The sequence below is a fragment of the Micrasema longulum genome, unplaced genomic scaffold, assembly GCF_059751315.1.
Source record: "Micrasema longulum isolate JH-2025_06_02 unplaced genomic scaffold, ASM5975131v1 h1tg000112l, whole genome shotgun sequence".
Classification (NCBI taxonomy): Eukaryota; Metazoa; Arthropoda; class Insecta; order Trichoptera; family Brachycentridae; genus Micrasema; species Micrasema longulum.
This window is the reverse complement of record NW_028277318.1, coordinates 59967-84691: the sequence shown is the minus strand read 5'-3', so window position 1 is coordinate 84691 and position 24725 is coordinate 59967. Positions and strand designations below refer to the sequence as shown.

The 24725-nt window shown below is 33.5% G+C and overlaps 2 protein-coding genes across 3 annotated transcripts; one reads left to right on the top strand and one right to left on the bottom strand.

The window, feature by feature from the left end:
• Positions 1-702: 702 nt before the first annotated feature.
• On the top strand, positions 703-3173 carry Mcm10 (minichromosome maintenance 10 homolog). Its single transcript, XM_088238594.1, has one exon. The coding sequence runs from the start codon at positions 837-839 to the stop codon at positions 3075-3077; it is 2241 nt and encodes a 746-aa protein (XP_088094720.1). The 5' UTR covers positions 703-836; the 3' UTR covers positions 3078-3173.
• A 116-nt stretch (positions 3174-3289) lies between these two features.
• bur (GMP synthase burgundy) lies at positions 3290-24136 on the bottom strand. 2 transcript variants are annotated; one of them, XM_088238607.1, is made up of 15 exons: positions 23994-24136; positions 19618-19740; positions 18973-19159; positions 18705-18822; positions 18261-18417; positions 17305-17448; positions 15870-15966; positions 14917-15160; positions 13677-13857; positions 13262-13396; positions 12902-13073; positions 5548-5665; positions 5339-5453; positions 5048-5239; positions 3290-4711 (listed from the first exon to the last, which is right to left on the bottom strand). In XM_088238607.1, the coding sequence occupies exons 2-15, from the start codon at positions 19717-19719 to the stop codon at positions 4610-4612; spliced, it is 2064 nt and encodes a 687-aa protein (XP_088094733.1). In that variant the 5' UTR covers positions 19720-19740; positions 23994-24136; the 3' UTR covers positions 3290-4609. The 2 variants fall into 2 exon arrangements, with proteins under 2 accessions (XP_088094733.1, XP_088094738.1); XM_088238612.1 differs by lacking the exon at positions 23994-24136 and adding an exon at positions 20234-20299.
• Between the last annotated feature and the right edge of the window lie 589 nt (positions 24137-24725).

Here is a 24725-nt window from a genome sequence, read left to right as displayed (position 1 = left end):
AGTAAGGACCATAATCAGTCTGAGATTTTGATTAAAATTATGTCGAATATATCCCCGGTCTATTGCAATATAATATTATATGGTTTACGCTCATAATAATTAGTATATAATATAATCCGTGCTCACAGTTTTGTAAATGCAGCCGCGTGGTCCGCCGGAAAGATATTTTTTATAATCATTCATGATTTGTAATGTGATCGTAATTTTTGATACACCAAAGATTAAGAAGCTGCATTTAGAATGGACCGCAATCGCTCTATTTTATATTTAGGTAAGCTGACATATATTTAATTGAAGTAATCGACCCTTGATATCACGAATGCGTTTGTATTGAAAAATATTTTCAAATATCGCCACGTTATTTTTAAATACAAATAAAGCTTGACTTTATGGTGAATTATGAAAACTCCTGCTTATTTATTTTTATTTATTATTTATTGCTTGCATCATCGTCACGCAATAAACCTGCATATAAAATTGTGTGTAAATATCTTGTAACTTATGTAAGTTGTAAATGTGTTTTAGATAGCGTAATATAAGAAACTAACATACTTACTTGTATATATTTATATAATACGCTACCATAAAAATAAGTAGGTGAAAAAATGAATGACAAAAAAATAAATAAAAGGAAACATTACACTGGCTAGACCACCGCAATAGCGCGGATAAAAAAGCCACTAAAAAAGATAAGGCTTAGTAGTCTGTGGTCTTTAGCACAGACGTGCGTACTATATAATCTGTGCTTTCTACTCAAAACTTCAAAAACGAAATCCCGGGCCTGTTTATATCACTTAAAATACACATTTTTAAAATTAACTTCAAATCTTTCCAAGATGGAATCAACAGAAGATACCGACGATCTTAGCAAATTAGAAGAGTTGTTGGCGGCGGATAGCTCAGACGAGGATTCACGCGAACAACAAAATGAACCTGCGAGACAATTAATATCAGAAGCTAAGCAACCTCAGTTTCTTCAAGAGGAAGAACAAAAGGAATATGAAATTTTACTAAACGGAAAAAAAAATATCGATAGTGGTTTAAAGATAGATTTATGTGATAGTTCGAAACCGGGCGTAAGCCATATTCATATGGGTGATACAGATTCTTCAGATGATGAAGAAAAAAAAAACTTTCTAGAAAGAAAATATACTGATTATGGATTGGATGTAAAGAAAATTCTTCAGCACAGAGATGAAAGAAAGAGTGACTTTGTACGGAATGATACCGGTTCTACACAATCATTCAAAGCAGCAAAAATTAGACCATCGCTTAATATTTCAAAAAATTCTACGCCGAATAGTAATACAATTGCAAAAGATATTTATACTGATCCTATATTTGGTATGCGAATAATTAAACCTCTCTTATCTAGTTCTGCCCTCAAGGAGCGCATGCAGGGGAGGGAAGCCATCACCTTGGGACACATCAAGAGGCACGTGGCTCACGGAGACTTGAACAAGGACTGGGTCGTAGCGGGGACCATTGTAAGAAAGAGCATTCCTAAAGAATCGCAAAAGGGCTCGCAGTACTCTATATGGACATTGAGTGATCTCAGAGATGATTTAAAAACTGTGTCCGTGTTCCTATTTCGTAATGCATACAAACAGCTGTGGAAAACTAATCAAGGAATGGTTATAGGTATCCTCAACCCAAATGTTCTGGATAAGAGAGATGATAGTACCGATCAAGCGTGTTTATCAGTCGATAATCCAGAAAAAGTTATGATATTTGGAAACTCTAAAGATTTCGGATTTTGTAAAAGTAAAAAAAAGAATGGCGACCCATGCGCAGCGTTTGTAAACCTGAACCAATGCGAATATTGCGTATATCACGTAAAACAGGAATACCAAAAATGTTCTCGAAGATCTGACTTGCAGTCCGCTACAGCGGGACGAGGACTTGTTGATTTAAGAAATAAAGTTCTTGGTAAAAATACTTTCATTTATGGAGGACAATCTTTTTCTGCAATTCCCGCCGTGAAGAGTAAAAAACAAACTGCGAAAGACAACAACAGATTGCAGACTTTGAGCGATTACTTTAAAACTGCCGATCGGGAATCTCTGATTGTCAACAAGGCACCAATTGCAAATACCGCTGTCAAGAAGATGGCTCCAAGGGTTGAAGCTAGTAGATCTCAGAGGCTAAAAGACCTGGAGAGATTAGAGTTCCTGAGTGCTGGATCCTCTAAACATGTAAATGTCTCATCAACAACTTCATTTAGTCCCAAACAATCTCCTGTTCAGACCTCTAAATTGTCTAATTCATCACATGTAGTGGATAATAAGAATGCAAGTCCTAACACAGACCTTAAATTAAAAAGTCCAATGTTAGGTATACCTACATTGGGATTTGGTTTGAAGAAATCATCACTGGTAGATCTGACTTTACCTTTTAGTAAAAAACAAAGCGAAAGAGCCAAGGGCAATGCCTTGAAATGGATCAAAGAAAATGGGCCGTTGAATAAGGCTAATCCTCATAATGTTAGAGGAACTACAGAGGGTAAAAAGCGGAGCTTGAGTGTATTGAATACTTCAGATGAAAATTGTGAAGAATCCGAGCAAACTCAGAAGAAGCCTAAAACTGGCATCGCATCCGAAAGGTTTCAGAATATGCTCGCCGCTACTTCCGCTCATACTGATCTTATTGTTCAGCATGATGACACAGAAGTAGACAAATATTTTGCCAAGTTGGAGAAGAAAGAAATGATGGAAGAAAAAATGATGAACACATTTAAACTTTCATGTAAAGCTGTGAGATGTTTGAAGTGTTCCTACACAAGTTTTTCTGCAGCAGACAGGTGCAAACAGGAAAAGCACCCGTTGAAAGTATTCGATGCCTTTAAGCGATTCTTTAAGTGTTTACATTGTGGAAATCGACAGATTTCTTTGGATGTGATTCCCACGCATTCGTGTAAAAATTGCAAAAGTAGTCGATGGCAAAGGACTGGCATGATGGCCGAGAAGAAAGCCGTCACACTCGCTAGTACTTTATCTATTACAGGAGAAGAAGAACATTTAGGCCATGTGCAACACGGAGCTAGTATTAACCTCCTAGTTCCAGAAGACGGTGCTTGATTATTTTAAACCTTTTTTTAATATTCTAGAAAACTTATATGAAATGTCAATATTCGTGAATTTTTTTAACATATGTATTACAAAGAATCAGATAAATCGTTATTCAGTTTTATTTAGTTACCCACACAATAAATCTGTAGTTAAGATGATGGGATATTATGGGGATTATGATGCTATACCAAATACTGGGTGAGGATAATAAAAATCTCATAGTCTTATGAAAGTATGCTTTATTTTCAACAGAACGAATCGATTTGTTGCCATAAATAAATTTACATATTATACAGTATTTGTTAATGTTAAAACCTGTAAATATCAATCTGCATGTTAAAGTAACAAATGACAAATCTGCGGTGTATGCATTAAGGTTTTCTTCTATTTAAATATGTTCTTTCTATATAGTAACACAATGGTGTCAGTTAAGACTGGTTACGGGAATACTATTTAACTGGTACAAGTAAATATTCTGCGATATAAAAAATATTTATAGTTAATATTCAGTTCATAACATGTAAAATTTATACACAAGTATCACTAAAGCCAACCAATGAAATATTTGCCCAATAATTAGAATGTGTGCCCTGCAATATTTCTTATACAGCACAAGATTTCACTATCTTTATATTGCTTTTTTTATTCAGAAATGTACACAAAAATATAATGCATACGTGTGTATATATGAATTGTGATTCAATATAATAAAATAAAAGGTGTTTTAATTTTTTTTTAATTGGTGTTGCTGCATATTATGTCAATATGTATTTAAAAATAATATAAGGAATGGCATAAATATGTATGTAACCATTTTAAGGAATATTTATCACAGTACTGTAAATAATATTGCAGAGATTAACATCATTCCATATGTTACTAGGCACTGACCTAGGAAAGCATCGTATAAGTATTTTCATTCTCTCAAATGATAATTGTATCTGGGTTAGTGTCTATTACAAAATATATCAGAACCGGTTAGAAAACAATTGAAATTTACAACGAAACTGGAAATAATTTACTAAATAGCTCAACTATTAGACTTCATTAAAATTAAAAAATCACAGCTGACATAAGGTTCAAATTATTTTTTAAATTAATTAAAACAGCTGTTAAAATTCGTGTTAACATAAAAAGTAATAATTAGGCTTATATATGGATAAAATAATAAGTTAAATAAATGGAAAAATGATTTCGCCTTAACCTTATAGGAAATAAATATCAATTAAATACAGAATCAAGACAAGGGGTTCTGGCTCTTACATAGTAAACAGAAAGAAGTAAAATTCCCCTCCCAAACTACTGTAGATGGAAATATGCTATTTATCTTTATATTTTGTCAGTAGACATCGAAGGCGACAACAGAGAGACTCGAGTGCGTAAAATGTTTTAAAATGACAATAAGAACAGCGTGAAAGGAATACGGATTTTACACATTTACAGCCACGGTTAGTCGCCCAAGGGCGTCCTCGGCCGTCACAATGCGCACTGAAATAAGTGTTAAATAGATTTACATGCAACTCTAGGCTCCAACTCATTCATCATTCCCACTCTGTAGTCCCGGGAGGTTTGGACGTCAGGTCATATAGTACTCGGGAGATACCGGCTACCGATGAGATTTCCTTGGCCATCCTTTCCACCACCTGAGGAAGATACAACATGAGTCATGGATGACAAATAGACTTCCTATCCTCGTATTATAATTAGAAAATTTTCAAACGCGCCAACCACTACACAACAAGGACTTATCTCCACTCAATTTATTTTTTCGGGATGTTTACCTGAGAGAAGCCACCGAGTCGAAAACATTCGTCCAGGGGTTCGGTTCTATTGCACACACAGAACTGTATGTATTCTTCTACATGGATATGGAGTGAATTTACTAAATAAAAACGTACATACATATATATAAATATATGGAGTTTTACTATTGGACCCACATTATAAAAATGGAACGGGTCGGTGTATGGGCTACTCACATCTAGAGGGAGCTTGGAAGAGCCCGGCACAGCGGGGAGTCCAGTCATGAAGTCGGCTGTGAGGAAGGGACGCAGTACCACGGAGCGTTGACATGACGGGAGGCGGGTGGCGGAGTCTCGATCAAAGTGCACTGGGATTAGCACCACTGGCATCTGCGCTATGTTATTCCCATACCCCGATGACATCAGCACCTACATGAAAACATTTGGATAGGTTAAAACTGTTCGTCATATTAATATAGTGCAAAAAAAAGGAGTAGAAATATTTCAAAATAAATTGATGTTCCATACTTGTGTTGCAAGATCATCAGCTTGTCTAATGATAGAGAGAACGTGATTGGTCAGGTAGGTTGGTGTGATATCCAAAACTTGATCTTTGATCGGACTGCCAAATATATAACATACTCTGAAACAATAATAAAAATTGTAATTTGAGTTCTTTATAAACGTTTCAAATATTAAGTTGTATCGTAGATAATATTAATGTACAAAGTGATTACCTGTTTACATTGTGGCATACTCTAGGAATAAGTTTGGCCAGGTACAAGAGATCTGCCCAGGGTGGAGGAAACTGCTTACTTGATAAACCCACTACATAACTGTATGTTCTTCCGTCACCTACAATAAAATCAACTTTAAAGACTGAGGTTCTTCCTATCGGTTTTGCTCATACTGAAATTTATCTATAAACGAGATACTTTTTAAAATATAAATTTGATAAACCGCTATTTTAATCTAATTTAACTCAAATGCTTTAATTGTGCCGTTCACTGTGAGTTTGAAAAATTGTATAGAAGGCTTATGTCGTATATTGTCATTTTTTATCATATTGCAAATTACACAAACAGTAGCAAAAACAATTCACTAGTTACAAAAATCCATAACCTCTGTAGTATTATGTAAATACTGTTCATTGTTATTAGCATTATTCTGAAAAAATACTAAACTCCGATGCACTTCATAAAAGTCACCAAAAGATTGATTCCATAATGCAATCAATACTGCTAACTTAATAGTTTTGTACGATTATAATGAGACTCTAGACACAATAATAATGAGAACTAACATAACAAACTATCTCAACCTGCTGATTGGTCTGTTTCAGTGTTATTGCAAGAGTGACTGATAGTAGATCTCATGATTTAAAAGTAATTTTATAATATAATTGGATTTCATATAGGAAAGCATATTTTGCTGGTTTGTCTACATATAGTACACGCATTGTTGCCGATGTAACGCCGCATATTGAAAACCTAACGACCTAGATATGTGTTAGCGCACTGCCCCCACAATAAGGACTAGTATTTGTCACTTTCGGGGGTGGTCATCGCCATACCGAAGCACATAGAATAGATATTATTAAATACGTATATAAAATAAAATACTATTATTTGATGATGACGACCATTTAATTTCTGTCTGAATGTTAACTAACTGCAGCGCGGTTTGCGCTGAAAGCTCGAGTATGCCTCTTCTGTTTGGTCTCCACCATAAAGAAAGGTTTGAGAAAATTCAATGGACATTTCTTAGACATCTTAACTGGAGATGCAGGAATACCGATCTCAATTATATGTCTTCCTGCAAAAAGCACCACTTGCTTAGTTTTGAAGATTGCCGTCTACTATTAGACATGGGGGTCCTTCATAACATACTTAGTGGACGCCTTGATAGTCCGGCTCTTATGTCGGAGTAATCATTTGATGTCCTTGGCTACCGCACCCGTCACACGTCGAGCTCTCTATTTCATGTGCCAGCAGTTCGTACGAACTATGCCCAGAACTCTCCACTTATACATTTAGCTCGTGAATATAATTTGAACTTTCCCCTTATTGATCTGTTTTATTGTAACAAATTAACATTTGAAATGCGCGTTTTAAAACACACTTTTTTATCTTATACTTAGTTTCTATAATAAAATCTTATTTTATCTCTAATTCTTAATATTTTATATATTTTTGACACTTGTGCAATAATATTTACACACATGTCCACCCTCATTACATTATAACACCCACTCACCCACCCTCTCACACACTTACACTCACACAAACACACTAGCGTGTATTGTACGGGTATTTCATGTATTTCTGTGGATATTTGTCATTGGTTTTATTCTCTGTATATTTTATTTGTTATATTTTTTTTATATGTATTACTGTTGATATCCCCAATAAAAAAAAATAAAAAAGCGACTGGGTTGAGGGGTGGGGCCGTCCTTATATGTGACAGATAATGTGGGCAAATGCGCTCGCTCTCCCTCTCGCGGCGGTATTGGCTAACCTAGCACTGCCCTTTATTGGTCGAGCGGAGCAGGCATGCGGTAAAATATCTTGTATAAATAGGCCTGACGGGCAAATAATAAAGTAGTCTATCGTCAACCTCAGTACGGGCTTTTTTATCTCCATTTCGTCTCTCCGCTTCCCTACTTCGCTTCAACCCGGACCTCTCCGCCACTTGGAATATTCGACCGTCGCTACCCTACTTGAAATACAGATATTTATTGGACTAGATTTTGGACCCCGGTTGAATGAGACTTTGGTTACCTCCCAGAACACATCGTCATTTCTGCTGGCTTTACACCCCGATTGCCTGTTTCAGGTTGCAGCCGTCAGTACTACCTATTGACGAGCCTGCAAGGGGTCTCTAGTCAGTGATAATCTCCCTAGGAGCTTATCCTACGCCGGCCGCGGCTACCAAACCCCGGTCATTCTGCGGTCATACCTGCACCTACAAAATACAGTTCCTTATGGCAGGCACGATCGCCAAGAGGGAGAAGGTGACCCGCCGCGTCTGTTACACGCATTATTGTCTTTTTTATTATCCAAGTGATTTTTAAATTGGCTGACTGAAGTGGAATGGACAATGAATTAATTAATTATGCAGGAAACAATTTCTAGCATCGAATAAATTTATTTAGGGTTGTTTTATTGACGATTATAAAATTTAATGACATTATTATCTTATAGTAAAACCCCTTTTTACACTTTTCAAAGGAGCAATGAAAAAAGGTGTAAAACTAAGGAAAACTTTAAAGTGAGGAAATGAAAAATGTATGAAAAATAGTACATATTATTAAAAAACACGTGTTTTTATTTATTTAACTAATATGCGATTTCATCAAGAAATGTGAGTAAACTTGTATGATTTTTTTTTAAATAATGTTTTTAATTAGTTTTTTTTTTTTTCGAAAACATATTTACCTTTATTTATTTATTTTATTTTTATTTTATTTAGTTCTATGATTAACATAGTCTTATAATTTACAACACAATATTTACATCTATACTTATTCTAACATTATTTATCACTATTACACACTTGATATCCTAATTTATAATATTCACTGTTTCATATGTACATTTTCATTAATTATATTCACTATTTACACTATATATTACCTAATATTTTCATTAATGATTAACACATTTAGGAAGTGCCATAATACAACAGATTTATATACACAATAATTTACTAATATAGTAATACATATATGTAGTAGAGATGAAAATAATCGACGAAATTTACTAATCAAATGATTAGTAATTGAATGAATTAAATAATCGAATGAATAATTCATTTCCAGTATACGATAGACAATAGACACAGAAATTTATTCAAAGACAAATTCCGTTTTTCGGGAGAAATATCCATGCTTTGGGAATACTAGGTACTTTTTTTCCTTTATTAGAAAGAGCCTTCTACCAAAATGTGATAACATCGGCCAAAAACAAGTTACATAGATTTACAAATTAAAATTAAAAACAACACAAACAGAAAGAAAAACAATATGAACACAAGCAAAAACGATACCTACATTGTATGAAAACTTCAAGTTAGTTACATTCTAGAATATTTTCAAATGTTTGGAATTTTTATTTTACTAAAACTAATAATATAATATGAAAAACAGAAGTCACGTTCTAATACGGATTTTATTTCTAGAAAGCCGGGACGCAAATATGAAAAAAGTTGTGTGCTAATTGTAAGTAATCGTAATAAAAAATTAATACAAAAAAAAATATTTTTTAAAACAAATTAATACTGATTTTTAAACAAACAAATGGGAAAATGGAAACATGGTTAAAAAATACCACCTGTATTACGGATTTAAAAAGCAACAAATTATAAACCTAGATAGGTTAGTTTTTTTTTTTTTTAACTATGGCAATAATAATGTAAACCATGATCCTTACTTTATGGTATTTAGAAATATTTACATGGGTATAATCATGGTCTGTGGTTATCATTACTTGACATAACCTAATATTTATCTGTCAAACAAAAGATGAAAATTAATATATTTTTGTTTTATATTTATTGTTTAGGTCACGCATGTAAAACTATCAGCTGTTATTGTGTTGATATTTCAGATCGGTCGGATTTGATATCAATTACTGTATAATCTGTGTTATTAAGTACACAAATAGGCTAGACAAATAGACCCATAAACAAACGTCACTTTATTTTATTGTTGAATGATGAATTGTATTATAGGTATAATATACATTTTTATTTTACCTGTGCTGACATAACTACAAAAAACAGAAGCATTTTATTTCAATCATCACACGTCTGCTAGATCCCAGCGCCCATTACGTCATTACGAATTAGTTGGCGATAAAAATAGTCGAATGAAAGTAGTCGGCGTAAAGTTCGCCCATTGGTCTATTTGTAGTCAAATGAATTTTACACACGCCTATTGGTCTATTTGCATTCGAGTGAATTCATTCGACTACATTACTGCATTCGGGCTTTCATTTGATTGAACTGATTTAGTAATTGAATGTAGTCGACTACTTTCATCGCTAATATGTAAGGTATTATAGTAAAAACACTAAAGATTTTTCACAATTTATATTTAAAATTAAAAGTATATTTAGTGTTATTTAAAATTGTTTTCTTAGTTTTTTTTTTCAACTGGTTCAAAGTATTTCTAATACCAAATGATGATTTTTTATCGATAATTCTATAACTGGTAATATTTTTTGTTATATAGTATATCTTTTTTAGACTTTCTTAATTTGTAAATTTAAAATATTGTTTTAAATGCTCTGTATTACTTATAATTATACTTACGTGTATGTATATTTAACTGTATTTGTAACTAATATGTAAAAGGCACTAAGTGCCGTTTAATTCAATAAAATAAAATATACATTTATTTTTTAAAGAAAAAGTTTGTAATTTTTTTTGTTCCTTGGCTTTGTTTTTCACTTTTTGCACTATGGTATCTACATTGCAGAGACCTTTTACGTCAGCCTCATTCCTTCCTTCCGTCCGTCCTTCCACTTTTGAAAAAACCAACTTCCATTTGTCTTTACATAACTGAGCCTCTTGGTGGCTAACACTACTTTCAACATCAACAACATCATCATCATCATCATCTTCATCACTCTCATCCTCCGTATGCATTATATCTTCTACCGAAGATGTTCAAATGTCTGAACATCCCTGTCTACATCAACGTATGTCTCCAAGTTGACATGACAATTTAACTGGTCACAGTCACTGAAAGCATTATCCGGTGATTCTTCTATGTGTACACTGTCAGGACTGATACCAGATTTTCAAAACAATTTATTATAGTGGATTGTTTTACCTTATGCCATGACTTGGAGAAAGAATGCAGGGCGTCTAACACATTTATTTTCATATTGTTTGGATCTAAATTTCTGTCCAACAAGCTTATGGCTTTATTCACCGGATTCCTCCTATATATAAATTTGAAGGACCTAATTATGCCTAGGTCCAACGGCTGGAGTTCACTGGTGCAGTTAGGAGGGAAAAATGCTAACTTTTAGCTCAAATTTAGTAGGATGAGCAGGGCACCTATCTAAAAACATAATTATTTTACGGTTATATGGAACCATTTCCCTGTCTAGCGCAATTAACTGCTGCTGAAATATTTTTGAGGTCATCCATGCATTTTTGTTAAAATTATATTTGGTAGGGAAGCTTCTAACACCTTTAAAGCAGCGGGGCTTCCCCGCTTTTCCGATGTCTGTTATGTTTCACTGCCATCGGAATTGACCATCAGCAGGACTGTAATCTGACTCAATTTTCCACCGTGGCAGTTCTCACCTTTGAAACACAAGGTTTTAGCTGGCAATACGTTGTAAAATAATCCTGTTTCATCTGCATGAAAAATATTTTTTGGTTCATACCCTGCAATCAATTCTGGTAGATATGTTATTTTCCAATCTTCCACTTGGTCCAAATTGACACTTTGGCTTTCACCACAAACTGATTTGTAGACAATATTGTGACGCCTTTTAAAGCAGTCAATCCACCCATTTGACGCCTTGAAATCCGGAATGTTCAGCCTGGATGCGATCTGCAGAGCCTTCTCCTTTGAAACAATGCCACCCACTGGAATATTTGCCATTCTTGCAGACAAGAACCATTCTGTTAGTATCTTTTCCATTCCAAGAAGGTCCACACTGATCAACACTGTCCATTATCGACTTACGATTTCTCACGATTGTATTTAAGGTCGAACATGGGATGTTTAGTTCTTTCGCTAGGTCAATTAGGCGAACCCACATGATTTATGATTAAATTTTTTTTTTTTAAATCTTCATTTTATCGTCAATACTCGAAGTATTTCTTTCACGCGGCATTTATAACTAATAGAAAAGACGCAAGAAGAAAAATAGAAAAAAAAATTAAAACAAAGAAAAATTTAAAACTTATATTGAATTAAAATCCTAAAAAGAAGAAAAATGTGTAAAAAATATTGCTTAACTAAATTTAAATGTAAAAGTAAGAAATTGTTAGAAAAGGAAAAAAACTCAATGCTAGTTAAATGTAAAATAAAAGGAAGTGAAATAATTCACTAACTAGATAAAAGTTAAAAATAAACTCTACCTAATATTATAAAAGAAAATATAATGAACTGTAAAAGCTAAAAATAAACTGTACCTAATATTTTATAAGAAATAAAATAGTTGGAAAATGAAATAACTTGACTGAATACAGAGCGATAAAACGACACGTACGACAAGCGCGGTGACAAAGCGAGAATAAACACCTCAACAATTAAGAGCTTGGTAAATCCAGAAGCCGGTTGCTTTCAGCGGCTGTATTTGTACACTATGAAATGAACGTGCACAGATACAAAACTAATACCATTAGGACGAATTTGTTCTAATAACATACGGGAATGCGTTAAAAATAGTCCATATGTCCTTAACCAGACGAGCAGAAAATCATTTTTAGTAACATGTCAGTATGGCGAATTTAATTTTAAAACATATGAGAAATTGACCCTTAACAACATTAACCAAACAGTAAAAAAAGATCGATTGCTCTACAGTCCTTTTGAATTTAGTTTCAAACAATAGTTTAGCCTTTTTATGTTTTCTCGCGAAACATTGTTATTTCCTCTAGAATGTTCAGGACAGTTTCGGAAATTTTACGACCTTGAAATCAGTGATGATAATGCAGATAGCAAACTCACCCTTATTGACTACGGAGATCTTTGTCCATTCATACTATAGTTACGTCTATAATAGATTCGGTTAGAAAGGTTGCGTTGTTTACCTGTTTTTATTGTGTTTGGTATAATAATGCAATAACACGGCATTTTGGTGTTGACCTACTTAAGTTTTATGACACAAGGAATGTATTTCTAAAACTCTTGAACGTAAAATCGAGGTTTAGAAAAAATTTAAAAACGTTAATTAGCGGTAAATTTGTATGAGAACATATGTAAAAAAAATGGGACTTGAACATTTCAGCGTAAAAAGCGGAAAAATGTTAAATCGAAGGGTGTAAAAAAGGGGTTTTACTGTATTATTAAAAGACTAAGGCCATATTATTTTATATCAACTCAATACGGTAGAAGTTTTTTACCTTGTACTCCAACACTGCGAATGGGTAGCAGGGTGGCCGTGAGGGAGTGTTGTGAGCTGATACGCCGCAGTTCCTGTTGTTCTAGTCTCCCCGTGGCCCCAACAACTCTTTGCAGAAGAGCGTGCTTCTTTTCCGACATTTGATCAAATTCCACAATTATTTTCACTATCACCTGAAATAATACTAAATTCATTCATTCAGGCATTTAAAGTGTTTCTCCCGCTTTGCAATGTTCATAAAGGTGCTCCAATTTAACTTATTGCCTTTCAAATGACTTCAAATTTCTGACAGCTGCAGTTATTCAATATTTTGTAAATGTCAATGCACAAATGAGAATATAAAACCTGCAGTGGAATTTACCTGTGTTTCAGAAAAGTCCCTTTCCATAAATGGCTCCTCTTGACAGAGTACTCGGATAGCCAATCCGGGGCCAGGGAAAGGATGACGTGCCACTAGAGATGGAGGAAGACCTAACTCTATACCTAAAGTGCGAACCTGTAATTTAAAAAATTGTGATCAAATTGAGAAGATTTATTTCAGGAAGTAAAATAATTTTACTTTCTAATTACCTAACTCACAAAGCCTGTATCGAGGCAGGAATTAATTTTTTTTGTTGTTAAGTTAGTGGGTATTTGATACAATATATCATGTCCTCTGTTAACTGCTCTGATACCATAGTTTATTATAAACCATAATATTTTGTTTTTATTTCCTATTAACTTCTAAGATGTGATTGCTTTGTAATATTAGTACTATTCTTTTTATTAAATTATACCTCATCTTTGTGGAAATCTTTTAATGGTTCGACAACCCTTCCGGCACCACGAAGCATGCGCACCAGTTCTGTGTCGTTGTGGTGTGTCTTAATGGTGGCCGCCTTACTACTGGCGAGTGTGGATGCGGACTCTATCAGGTCTGGTCGGAGAGTGCCTTGTGCAAGGTACACGTCTTCTGGCCTGCAAATAAATATTTATAAGATAACAGCTTATTGCATCCCGCCAATAAAAATTAATGATTTTTTCAGAGAAACACATTTAAAATTCAATGACTTTCCAATTAATAAAAACAAGTAAGAAATTTTCGTGGACCACTTATATGAATAGTACTATATTATGAATACAAATTCTTCATTCGGCCAAAGAAGCTTTGAATTTTTAGGTTCCAAGATGTTTGTTATGTTGCCCGATGTTTGTAAATGTTTTAATTATTTAAAATTATTATTATTATTGGTCGGATTTGGTGATTAATTAATTGCTGCATAAATGTTTCACCTGGTTAGGCAGTAATTCTGTATTTCAGAAAAATTCAAGTTAGTTGGCATGAGCTGAAAATAAATCTTGTTTTAGTAAAAAAACATTCTCAATAAATATTTTTATGAACAATAAAGCTATTGTTTCCTGGGTGGTGCTGTTTTCTAGCGACCATGATATGACAGGACATATGATGGGACATGGGGGGCGTAACAAGAGGGCCATCTTAACGGTGATCAGAGATGTCAATTTAAAGAGAGCGGTGCTGTTTTTTAGCGGCTGAAATGATTACCGAATGTTATCAACTTATTTTTATACAACTGTTGTACCGGGGCAGAGAATGGACAATAGACATACTTAGCAGTATTAGTATATTTGGGATGAGGAGTCAACAGAAGACAAAAATTACAATTTGGAGGAGATTGAGACGTATAAATTGTGCTTTAGAGGGTGCATTTTTAATTTTAATGCAAATTTCAATTGCAATATGAATTAAAATTTCATCATTTTCACTAGACAAAATCTAGTTAGCATCTTTTCTAAGAGAAAAAAAATGTTTACCGCTGCATGAGAAAAATCATTCCACAGCTATTTTTTTCCTTTCTTGTCCTTCTTAACTAAGTTTTAATGAGGTCATCCTACGAGGTGAGGTCGGCACCGCTCTCTTAGGGAACCATAGTTTAATGCTAACATTCATCTCGGTCAAAAAAAAACTTTATATATATTAATACTTGTGAAAATAAGATAAATATTTTCTAATATTACCTTAGGTTCAGTTCTTTGACAAAGTCCTGCGCTACATTGACAAACACATCTCCGATGATCTTCCTCTTCTCTTCAGGAGCCAAAGCCTGGCAGAGCATCGGGCTGTCCCGACAGTGACCTTGTTCATTACGTATTGTGGTCTGCCCCTCGGAGAAGTGGTGCCCTGCATGTACCACGTGAAGGTTGAGACCGATGTCACGGAGGGATTTTTCCACCTGTTGTGATTCCTCCATCCGCATGAAACCTACATACAGAGAAAAAAATATATAGGCCATTTAGGAACTTCATTATTATCTTTTATTTTGCATCACAAGAACCTATGGCAAATTAAAGCATGAAAATGCAGGCTTGAGAAATTCCTATTGTGATCTCATCGTAACTCGAACCCGAAACCTCTCTGTACGAGGCGAGCGTAATAGCCACATACCACACAGGCTGCCCTTACCATACACCCGCCTTTCATTTAGCAAATCTTCCTAAATTGGTTAGCAAGCTGTAGTGGGATAGGCAATTACGTTCGGAAATTATTCCAGTTGTAGTGAATCTTGTATGTGAATAATTTAATTGAAAAATGTGTTTTTGATACAAATAGGAAATGAGTTTTCATGGATTAGTACATTGAATATATCACTAGATAGGTATCATTGATCTACTAAGTTATAAAATCGATATTCACTATGGTCATAAAATTAAGATTAAAACACATTTCGACAATTTCCTAACTGATTGTAATTTAAATACCTTATTTTTCGACCCAGCTGGGGGGAGAGGAGACCCAATTTTTTTTATGGTTGTTAAATTTTGAAATTTCCTGACCAGGCCATACAGTCTAAAATCACTCTTGTTGAAAGGGAAGTTTTTCTGAGGAGGAATTAGGCATAGTGATGGCCCTGTTTTTAAATTCCCCGCTGAATTTGTGTAAATAAATGCAATGTCAGTTAATAAACAATTACCATTATCTATGTGTAGACCTATAATTTGGTCATCCTTCAAGGCATGCTTTAACAAGGCGGCGCATACTGTAGAGTCCACGCCACCGCTCACTAATACCTGAGAATCAAACATATCATTTGCTAATAACATAAATTATTGAAAACTTTTTTGTTTAGAATAAGAATTTTAACCATAACACATATCGTCGTGATTGTAGAACAGCGATGGATGTGCGAAAAATGTGACATTGCCTTTTTTTCATATTTGATCTTGAAAAGGTTTTATAAAGGCTTTATATGCCAGGTTTGAAACAAAAATATATACACAACTAATCTAAGTATCAAAGGATTTACTTTTGCATTTATCAAGTTATAATAACGTATCAAAATAAAATTTAAAGTGCTCTCTGTAAAGTTGAAGAAAATAACATGCGTTGTTGTTCTACGATCATGTCGATATGCAAAAAACAGTTGGTGTACCTATATTGTATTTAGTACACTTAAATGTAATTCTACATTTTCAAATATTTAATGTTTGTAAATAAATATTCTCATTTTGATTAAATAGATTATAATAAAATTTAAAAAAAAACTATTATATTGGGATTATTTCATTTCATTTATTTATTTTTAGTTACATTGAGAGTATCCAATTAGTTCTCAACACAAAATATACATATCAGATTCATTAAATAGAAAAGAAAAAAAAAAATGAAAATTGTCATGTAAAATTGACATACATAATACAATTTGGAAATTGCCCTCCTAAAAGTAATCCCACTGTCATGAAATATATCGACATCCGAGGCGATACGATTGAATAACACGATTGCTCTACCTACCGGTGTAACCATTGGCAGATTGGTTCTGCATCGTGGTAGGTAGAACAACCTGTGTTGCCTTTGCCGAAGATAATTATCAGGGACAAATAGACCGAATTCATTCAGAATATCAGAATTATGTATGCGACCACCAATGAGTTGAAAAAAGTGAACACCCAAATGAATATTCCTTCTCCCCAACAATGATTGGTAGCCCAGCACTCTTAGTAAGAAGTCAGTCGGGAAAAGCCACGGGTAAAATCCATACTCCCCGAGATACAGATAATGCAGAAATTTTTTCTGTACCCTCTCTATCATTAAGGAATACGTGGGTTCATTTGGCAACCAAATGATGGAACTAAATTCCAAGCAACTTCTTACCAAGGAATTATATAATGTTTTCAGAACCCGAATACTTGAAAAAATCTTGATAAATTAAATTCCATTTGACTTTATTTATAAACTCATCTTTCTCTCAATACACAACAATTATTTTAGCGTAGAAAGTACAATGGTATAAAATAATTTACTTTTAATAAAAAAAACTAATGGTTTAGTAAATCTAAACAATTTATTGTTTTTGTATAAAATAGAGACAAGAGACATTACATTCCCACAAAAAGTTGCATACATACCAAAACTTTATTATTGCCAACAGTTTCCTTTATATAGTTAATGCACGACTCTTTACGGTTGGATAGTGTATACGTCTTCGTCAGTCCTGAGATATCAAACAAAAAGTTTGACAACATCTGCTTTCCTTTAGGAGTTAAATCAACCTAAAATAATATTAATAATGTCTACATATTATGTACATATAAAGCAAAACTTTATGAATAAAGTTTATGGCTTCCTGCCCCATTACATGACTATGCAAATATTTGTTATATTACTTTTCATTCTTCATACTGTATACACACAATTTGGTGGTTGGAAGGATCGAGCTATAATAAGATAAAATGAAACATGGTAAAACGGCTCTATTCATATTACAAAAATATCAGTAGATGATGTTCGAACATGTATGTAAATAATAAACCATTTAAATGCCTAGATTTTCTTTTGAAGATATAGTGAAATCCCAAAATTAAATAAATTGCATTTTACCAAAATTTACGTATAACTATTGAATTTTGTATTTTTTGGTACATTTTAAACCCAGTTTTACATTTATTTCCGCAAATAACATCAGAGAAATTTGCAATCCACACTGAAAATTGACAGTACAAGCGTCTAAACTTAGTCTCTATCATTATACCAACGTGTTTTTATGTTTTATCAATAGATAAAACCTAAAATTCATCAGACAGTATATTGTGTTTTATGGACAATTATTGCCGCCATTTGTGTTTTATTAGTTGTAATTTTAAAGACAGTTTGTGTGGTTGCATTGAAAAATGTAATTTAGGGGTTTGATGTATCTAAAAACTTGTGGTATTATGATGGACTCCAGATCACTGATCCTGGCTGAACCACAACTTGCTACTAATTTACTAGCTTTCAAATATTTACGACTGTTGAAAAACGGCCTAATTTTTTAAGAAGTAAATTATAATAATGTATATATTTCTTTTAAAAAGGTAAGATTTACCTCGGGGTGGAACTGTACTCCGTACAGTCGGAGTTGCTCGTTGTATATGGCCGCCACAATATCTGTGTGGGAATGGGCGGCGGGCTTCAGCCTGTCTCCCACCCTCTCCACACTGTCTCCATGAGTCAACAAAACTGTTTCCCGAGCATCTAAACGACTGAAACATTATGCTACCTTATTATTTAGGTAATTACACAATTTACTTGCAGAATAATACATTTAAAACGACTATTAAAAAATGTTATTTAATTTTGGTAAAAATACTCATTTTTGTGAGTGCCTACATCTACAAAGAAAAATGTGAATTACAATTTTTTTAGTCAGAAAAAAATGTCATTTAGATTAAAAAAAAAAGAAGCAACATTTATTTTGGAGTGCTTAGTTTTATTTAAAGTTAGAAAATATCTTTGTAAATATAATTTTAGTATAGTTAAAAAAACCTACTTAAATAAAGGACATGTTGTGTCTATATCTATCTCTGACTGTCCATCTTCTCTGGTGTCTTTTCGATGTACTGTGCCAGCAAATTCTTTATTTAGCATTTGCATTCCATAACAGATACCTAAAACAAACAAAAAACGCGTTTTATATTTATATCAAATTGATACTATTATTCCAATTAAGATAGATGATTAAAAATAAGAAATAACAAATCACAATTAATGCACAAAAAAATGCTTAAACTAAATCATGCATAACAAGATAAATGTACCTAATACAGGAAGGCCGATTTTAAATATTTCAGCGTCATATCTAGGGGCATCCTCGGCATAGACGGAGTTAGGACCTCCCGATATAAGAAGTGCGCCATAGCCAGCCTCCTTTAGGATGTAGGCGGGGGTATCTAGGGGCAGTATGTCCGACTCTACGCATAGTTCACGCACCTTGCGGTCGATCACCTGAAAACATATTTTATATATTTTAAAAAATGACACCTCAGGATATATATCTATCACTGTCAGTGCACCTCAGGATATGTAGTCAATTTGTCTGCAAAATCGATCTAATTTTCCCAATTCTGACGGCAATGGGGTATGTTGGTTCATTAGCTTGTTAGTAAACTACGTAAAGTTTTCCACTTACTCAGCTAATGTAGGTCATAAGCCCTGTAAATGCCTAGACTTACATATCCCCTTCTCTAAAATGTTGTCCCTCTCGGTTAAAGATAATTGTTGCAATAAATAACAAGTATACATTTTATATTTTCATTGAGCCGTTTAACAATTTTGAAATAAAAAACACTTTTTTCTTTAAATTGAAGACTAACTTCTTTTTGAAAAATATATTTACTATCTCAGTACAGATGGAAGATGTCTATAAATATGTATTACTAATTACTACATTAGATTTTCTATACCTTCCCGTACTGAGAGCCGGCATCCAAGATGGCCACTCGGTCATTCCCATGAGCACCGCCATTAGTGCTGCGGTACCTACCCTCGGGGCTGGAGCTGTGCATATTTGCTTATCCCCACCGACACTGCAAATGAACAATTTAATATTAAAACTGGAGGGGGGAAGGGTACATTCAGTACTATATACCAGTTACAAGAGGATTCTATAATATAAGTACACAGATCCTTTTCATCGTCAAACTGGTTGTACACAGGGCACTGCATTGGTAGGTACACTAATGTAGCGTATATCGATCATCTAGAATGTTAGGTGATCAGCATTATGCTTCAGGTGCCAGTCCAGGAATATTAAATATTGTAGTGTAGAGCCACCCTTCAAATCAATATTTCATGTCGACCTTCCAAGGAATCCACTTCTCTACAGGGTGGACTTATCTTCACTCGATTTCCTTTTTCAGGATTTTTGACTGAGAGTAGCCATTGAGTCAAAAAGGATACTGGTTTTATTTCACATAAGCTATTAATTTAATTTATACGCTGTCTAATACAATGTGATAACAACGATGACAGATTTTAATGAAATTTGGATTGATTTGAAACGATTTTCAATACACATACCCAGTTAATATATTATTACTGAATTTCACCACACTGACCAAACTCCTGAAGAGTTCAAATGAGAATGAGTTGAATGAGTCCTCGCTTTTCATTAGATTATAGAGTTCACAGAGACAGTCAGATGTCTTATCTCAAATATGTCAATAAAAATTCCATTCTTACAATACCAAAGCTTTATGGGTAGAGATTGCATGAGTTTAATGATGTCTCAGATTCTAATGAGTTTATTTTTATGCTGATGGTATAAAGAATGGAAATTTGTTTGAACTTTTAAGGATGAAATTATAAAGTGCAAACATTAGCAGTTTATATCTACATCTACCTATCATAAGATATAATATGATAAGAGAAATCAGTGTAATCATAACTTGTGTAGATTACTTGAAAGGGGATTCCTTTAATTCAGGAATTACTGGAAAGATCCACCCCCTTCACTCCATGACACAATGAGGAAAATCAGTGCTACGGGAAATTGAACATAAAAAATGTTTTCTCACACAGTAAAAATGAACTAGAAGTATAAAGTTTTGTTAAAGGTTCTTGTTTCTTGTGAGTCGAACAATCAATTACAGCGTTGTCACTACGGGGCTCTACTTTTAAATGTTAGCAGAACTCACCGATGACAACTTGTGACATGTCGAAATATAATTTTCTTTCAATTTGTTTTAAAAGCATGACAGAGAAATAAAATAATAAAAATTAACCGTCTTAAAATCCACAGGCATTTTATTTTCACATAAATTTAGATACATATGTACATTCTATCCAGTAGTAACTCAGATGAAGTTAGTCAGAGAAGCCATTCAAGTTTATGATAGTATTTTAAAATATCCATTTCAAGTCAAAATATTTGAAGGAAAAATTACTAAGGTAAATTTTGTTTTAAGCCTTTACTCATTTGCGGACACCATATGCTCCAACTAGGGAGCTGACATGGAATGATGATGACGACTTGTTTGCAAGTGATTTTAAATTTAGATTTGACACTTAAAATTTTACAAAGGAAAATAATTATTTATCATCATCTGGTATTCACACCTTATGGTGCATACGGCACTGAATTGGTACTCCAGTCAAAGCCTATCTCGATAATTTGTTGTATACCTAAAGGCAAGATGTTCAGTCTTATACTTCAGGTAATATACTATAATATTTCAAAGTCCCTGGGCTGGTATTCCGAACGCGTTTACAGCGCGCTATAATGCGTATTTAGTACGTAAAAACGCGCTATACCGCGCTATAATTTCGTTTAGAATACCAGCCCGGGAGTGGATCTGAAGCGTAAAACTTGTTAATCATTATTACCTAGTTCTTTTTGCCCATCTGTAGAACTCCGTGCTAGTAATTTTAAACTTAACTTAATTCTTCGATATTGATTCTACAGTCCCTGGCAGCAGATGATACCTTTCATCGGTCCACTGGGCTGACAAAGATAAATTTACTCTTTCCATGTGGCGTTGTGGGCAGGAATTAAAAAAAATACTCGCATAATTTCAACAATTATTGACAAAAATAAATCCACTTTTCTTCTGGCGAATCTATCGAGACAAGATGAATGAAGTGAAGTGCTTTATGCATTTGCCACCCAATCTACTTGTTTGTAGTCAGTACAGCCATGGAAGATGTTTAGCAGTTAATAGCGTTGTTGCATTGTGCACATTTAATAGGGGACATTACAGATCTTGTCAGGACAGAGGGCTCGGTAATGGGTGGCAACTGTATAAATGTGTGATATTGCCTTCACATTATGTGTAGTAATTTTTGATAAATTTAACTCCCATTTGAATGCAAGTCAGAATGTAGAAAATCAATGCAAAAATTAAGGAATAAGAATAAGTTAATTTTAAAGAAAACAAAATATGGTTTGGAACATACATTTAAAAAAATATATATATATTTAGATTCTTATGATTTACCCAAATATTTCAATTTTTAGGGCCATCTTCAACAAGTTGTAAACTCACTATTAGAAAACGGGAATCAAGTTGTTGTAGATTGGGGTTCAAACCTCGGACTTTTGATCCTTGAGTCCGCGTAACATTAGCCACAGGACCACAACCCGGTTAAAATATTTGAATGCAAATAGACCAATCGGTGTTAACCAAAAAGTTTAAATATTTTTATGTATCATAGTATCAGCGCTGTGATTTTTTAAAGTTTTCAACTTACTCTGCCTGTGACATTACAAGTTTTCTGTGAGTTCTGCTGATTGGTGAATCGGCTTCCCATAAACCGGAAATCTATCACAACACTATCCTTGGTTGATTCACAGGGATTTTTGAGAGACTGCAGTACAATTAAATGCTCTAATTTTTACTTCTAAGAAAACATTTTATTTTTATATCCAATATCCCATAGCACTGAACTTCCTCATTTCATACCAAATGCAAATAGACCAATCAGAGAGGGACAAATGCAAGTACCAATCGGCGCTGAATCCCACCGAATTTATTAATTTGATGAAATTATTTTTACTCCCATACTACGATATGAGGATCTAATTTGCGTATGTATGGACTGTTGGACAAGTGTTATTGTACTGCTAGCCAGAAATCTATTCCTGAGTTCAGTCTGTCACTAACACATAATATATACTTACACACACCCACACGGCTTATCCATTCACTAGACAAAATGTCAAAATCTTTACACACGACTAGTTCTGTTTTCTATTCGATTTTTATCAAGTAATTGGATTATCTTTAGTTAGGTTATATTTAAATGGAAAACGTGTCATAAAGCAGTTAAATACGTAATTAAAATGTGATTTATATGATCAGTATCAGCAAAATATTGGACTGTAATAAAGGGATTCTTTTTTAGTAAATTTGTTTGCTATTGTTATTTGTAATTGACATGAGAATATAAATGCATTGTTAGAAAGAAAATTAAATATTTATGCTGTTAATATCAACGACACTTGAAAAAAGTAGTAAAAATGTTCTGTTATTTGAGTATTATAATATAGATTTTTTTTTAAGCATAGTAATTTTATTTTTTAAATAAATATCTGTGCAATGTACACATTAATTGTTTACATGGCTAATTAAGCGATTATAATTACAAAAAAGGGGGAAAATAATTTAACTATAATATTTTTTTTAAATCAGGAAACAAATCTTGAATATATTGGAGCAATAGAACCAGTCTCAGTCCGTTTTATTCAAATTGTTGTGAAAAATATTACATGTTTTTAATTTCTTAATTAAACCGAATAAAATTTAACGTCTACCGAGACTTTTAACTTAATAAACGAAATATTTTCAATCAAATTATATATTATGGTTATGACTAGCACATGCCGATAAAATGTTAGTAAATATTCTTTGTGAATGTTATCTATACGTCATTTTTTTGGTAGTCATGTTTTGGCCATCCGAAATATCTTAATGACTGAGCATAACTTAAAAATACCGCTTAATTTATAAAATATACTGCTATATCACAAAATTTACGCGTTTTATAACCTTGTAAATAAGATCAAAATCATGTTACATCAAACCTTTATACGCCCTTCGTCGTTGATGATCACCACAAAACGATTGTGGAGAAAATATACCGAAATGCGTATTTATGACACCGCAAGTGATAAACTAGATATATATGTAATGTGAAAATATTAAAATCGGTTTAGAAATGTCATTTCTGGGTCACATTATGCAAAATCCAAAATGCCGCAAGAGACTACGAGACGTAGATAACTCAAAACTAGAACTATGGGTAACCTAAAGGGATCGTTAATATAATTGAGAGCACTTACCGAATATCACAAAAACGAGATTTAAATCGATTTACTCATGCAAAACAGAAAAATGTGGCGGTCGTACACGACGAATACGAATTTAATAAAGTACAATAACTACCATAAATAAACTACATCATAATCTACCGGCAGAAAGCGTCAATTCGTTTTTGCACATTCTGTACAAAATTCAGAACAGTCATTTCGAAGAGAATAGTCACAAAATGTGTCGGCAGATGGCCTACTCGATAAAAAAATTGCAGAAAAAAGACATTGTAAAAATTTAAATTCCAAACGTTTCCTTGTCTTTTCATTCTGGTGTATTTGCAAATTCAAATTGAGAATTAATTTTGAAACGGACTGTTACAAACAAATAGTATAGTATAAACATTTATGAATGTGTATTTAAGTATTTATATAATTTAATATTATCATGTCATATAAATAACATAATCTACCCCTGACCGCTCCTAAAAAAATAACGCAACTAACTGAGAAAAAAAAAAAAAAACAGTGAACAGTAAGAGAAGTCAGAAAAATAAAAAACAAAGGAAGATTTTAGTGGGGTATAGGTACCGTTGATTGCGGAGGATATGTTTTGGACATGGCCACGATAAACGAAATTTCACGATCAACGGGGAATTTTTGACGGAACTCTATTGGATATTTTTGCTGTTTCTATGTCTGCATTAGCCAATCCACCTATCATTTTAAGGCAATCCAAGTGTGATCGTTGTTTATACCGATCAA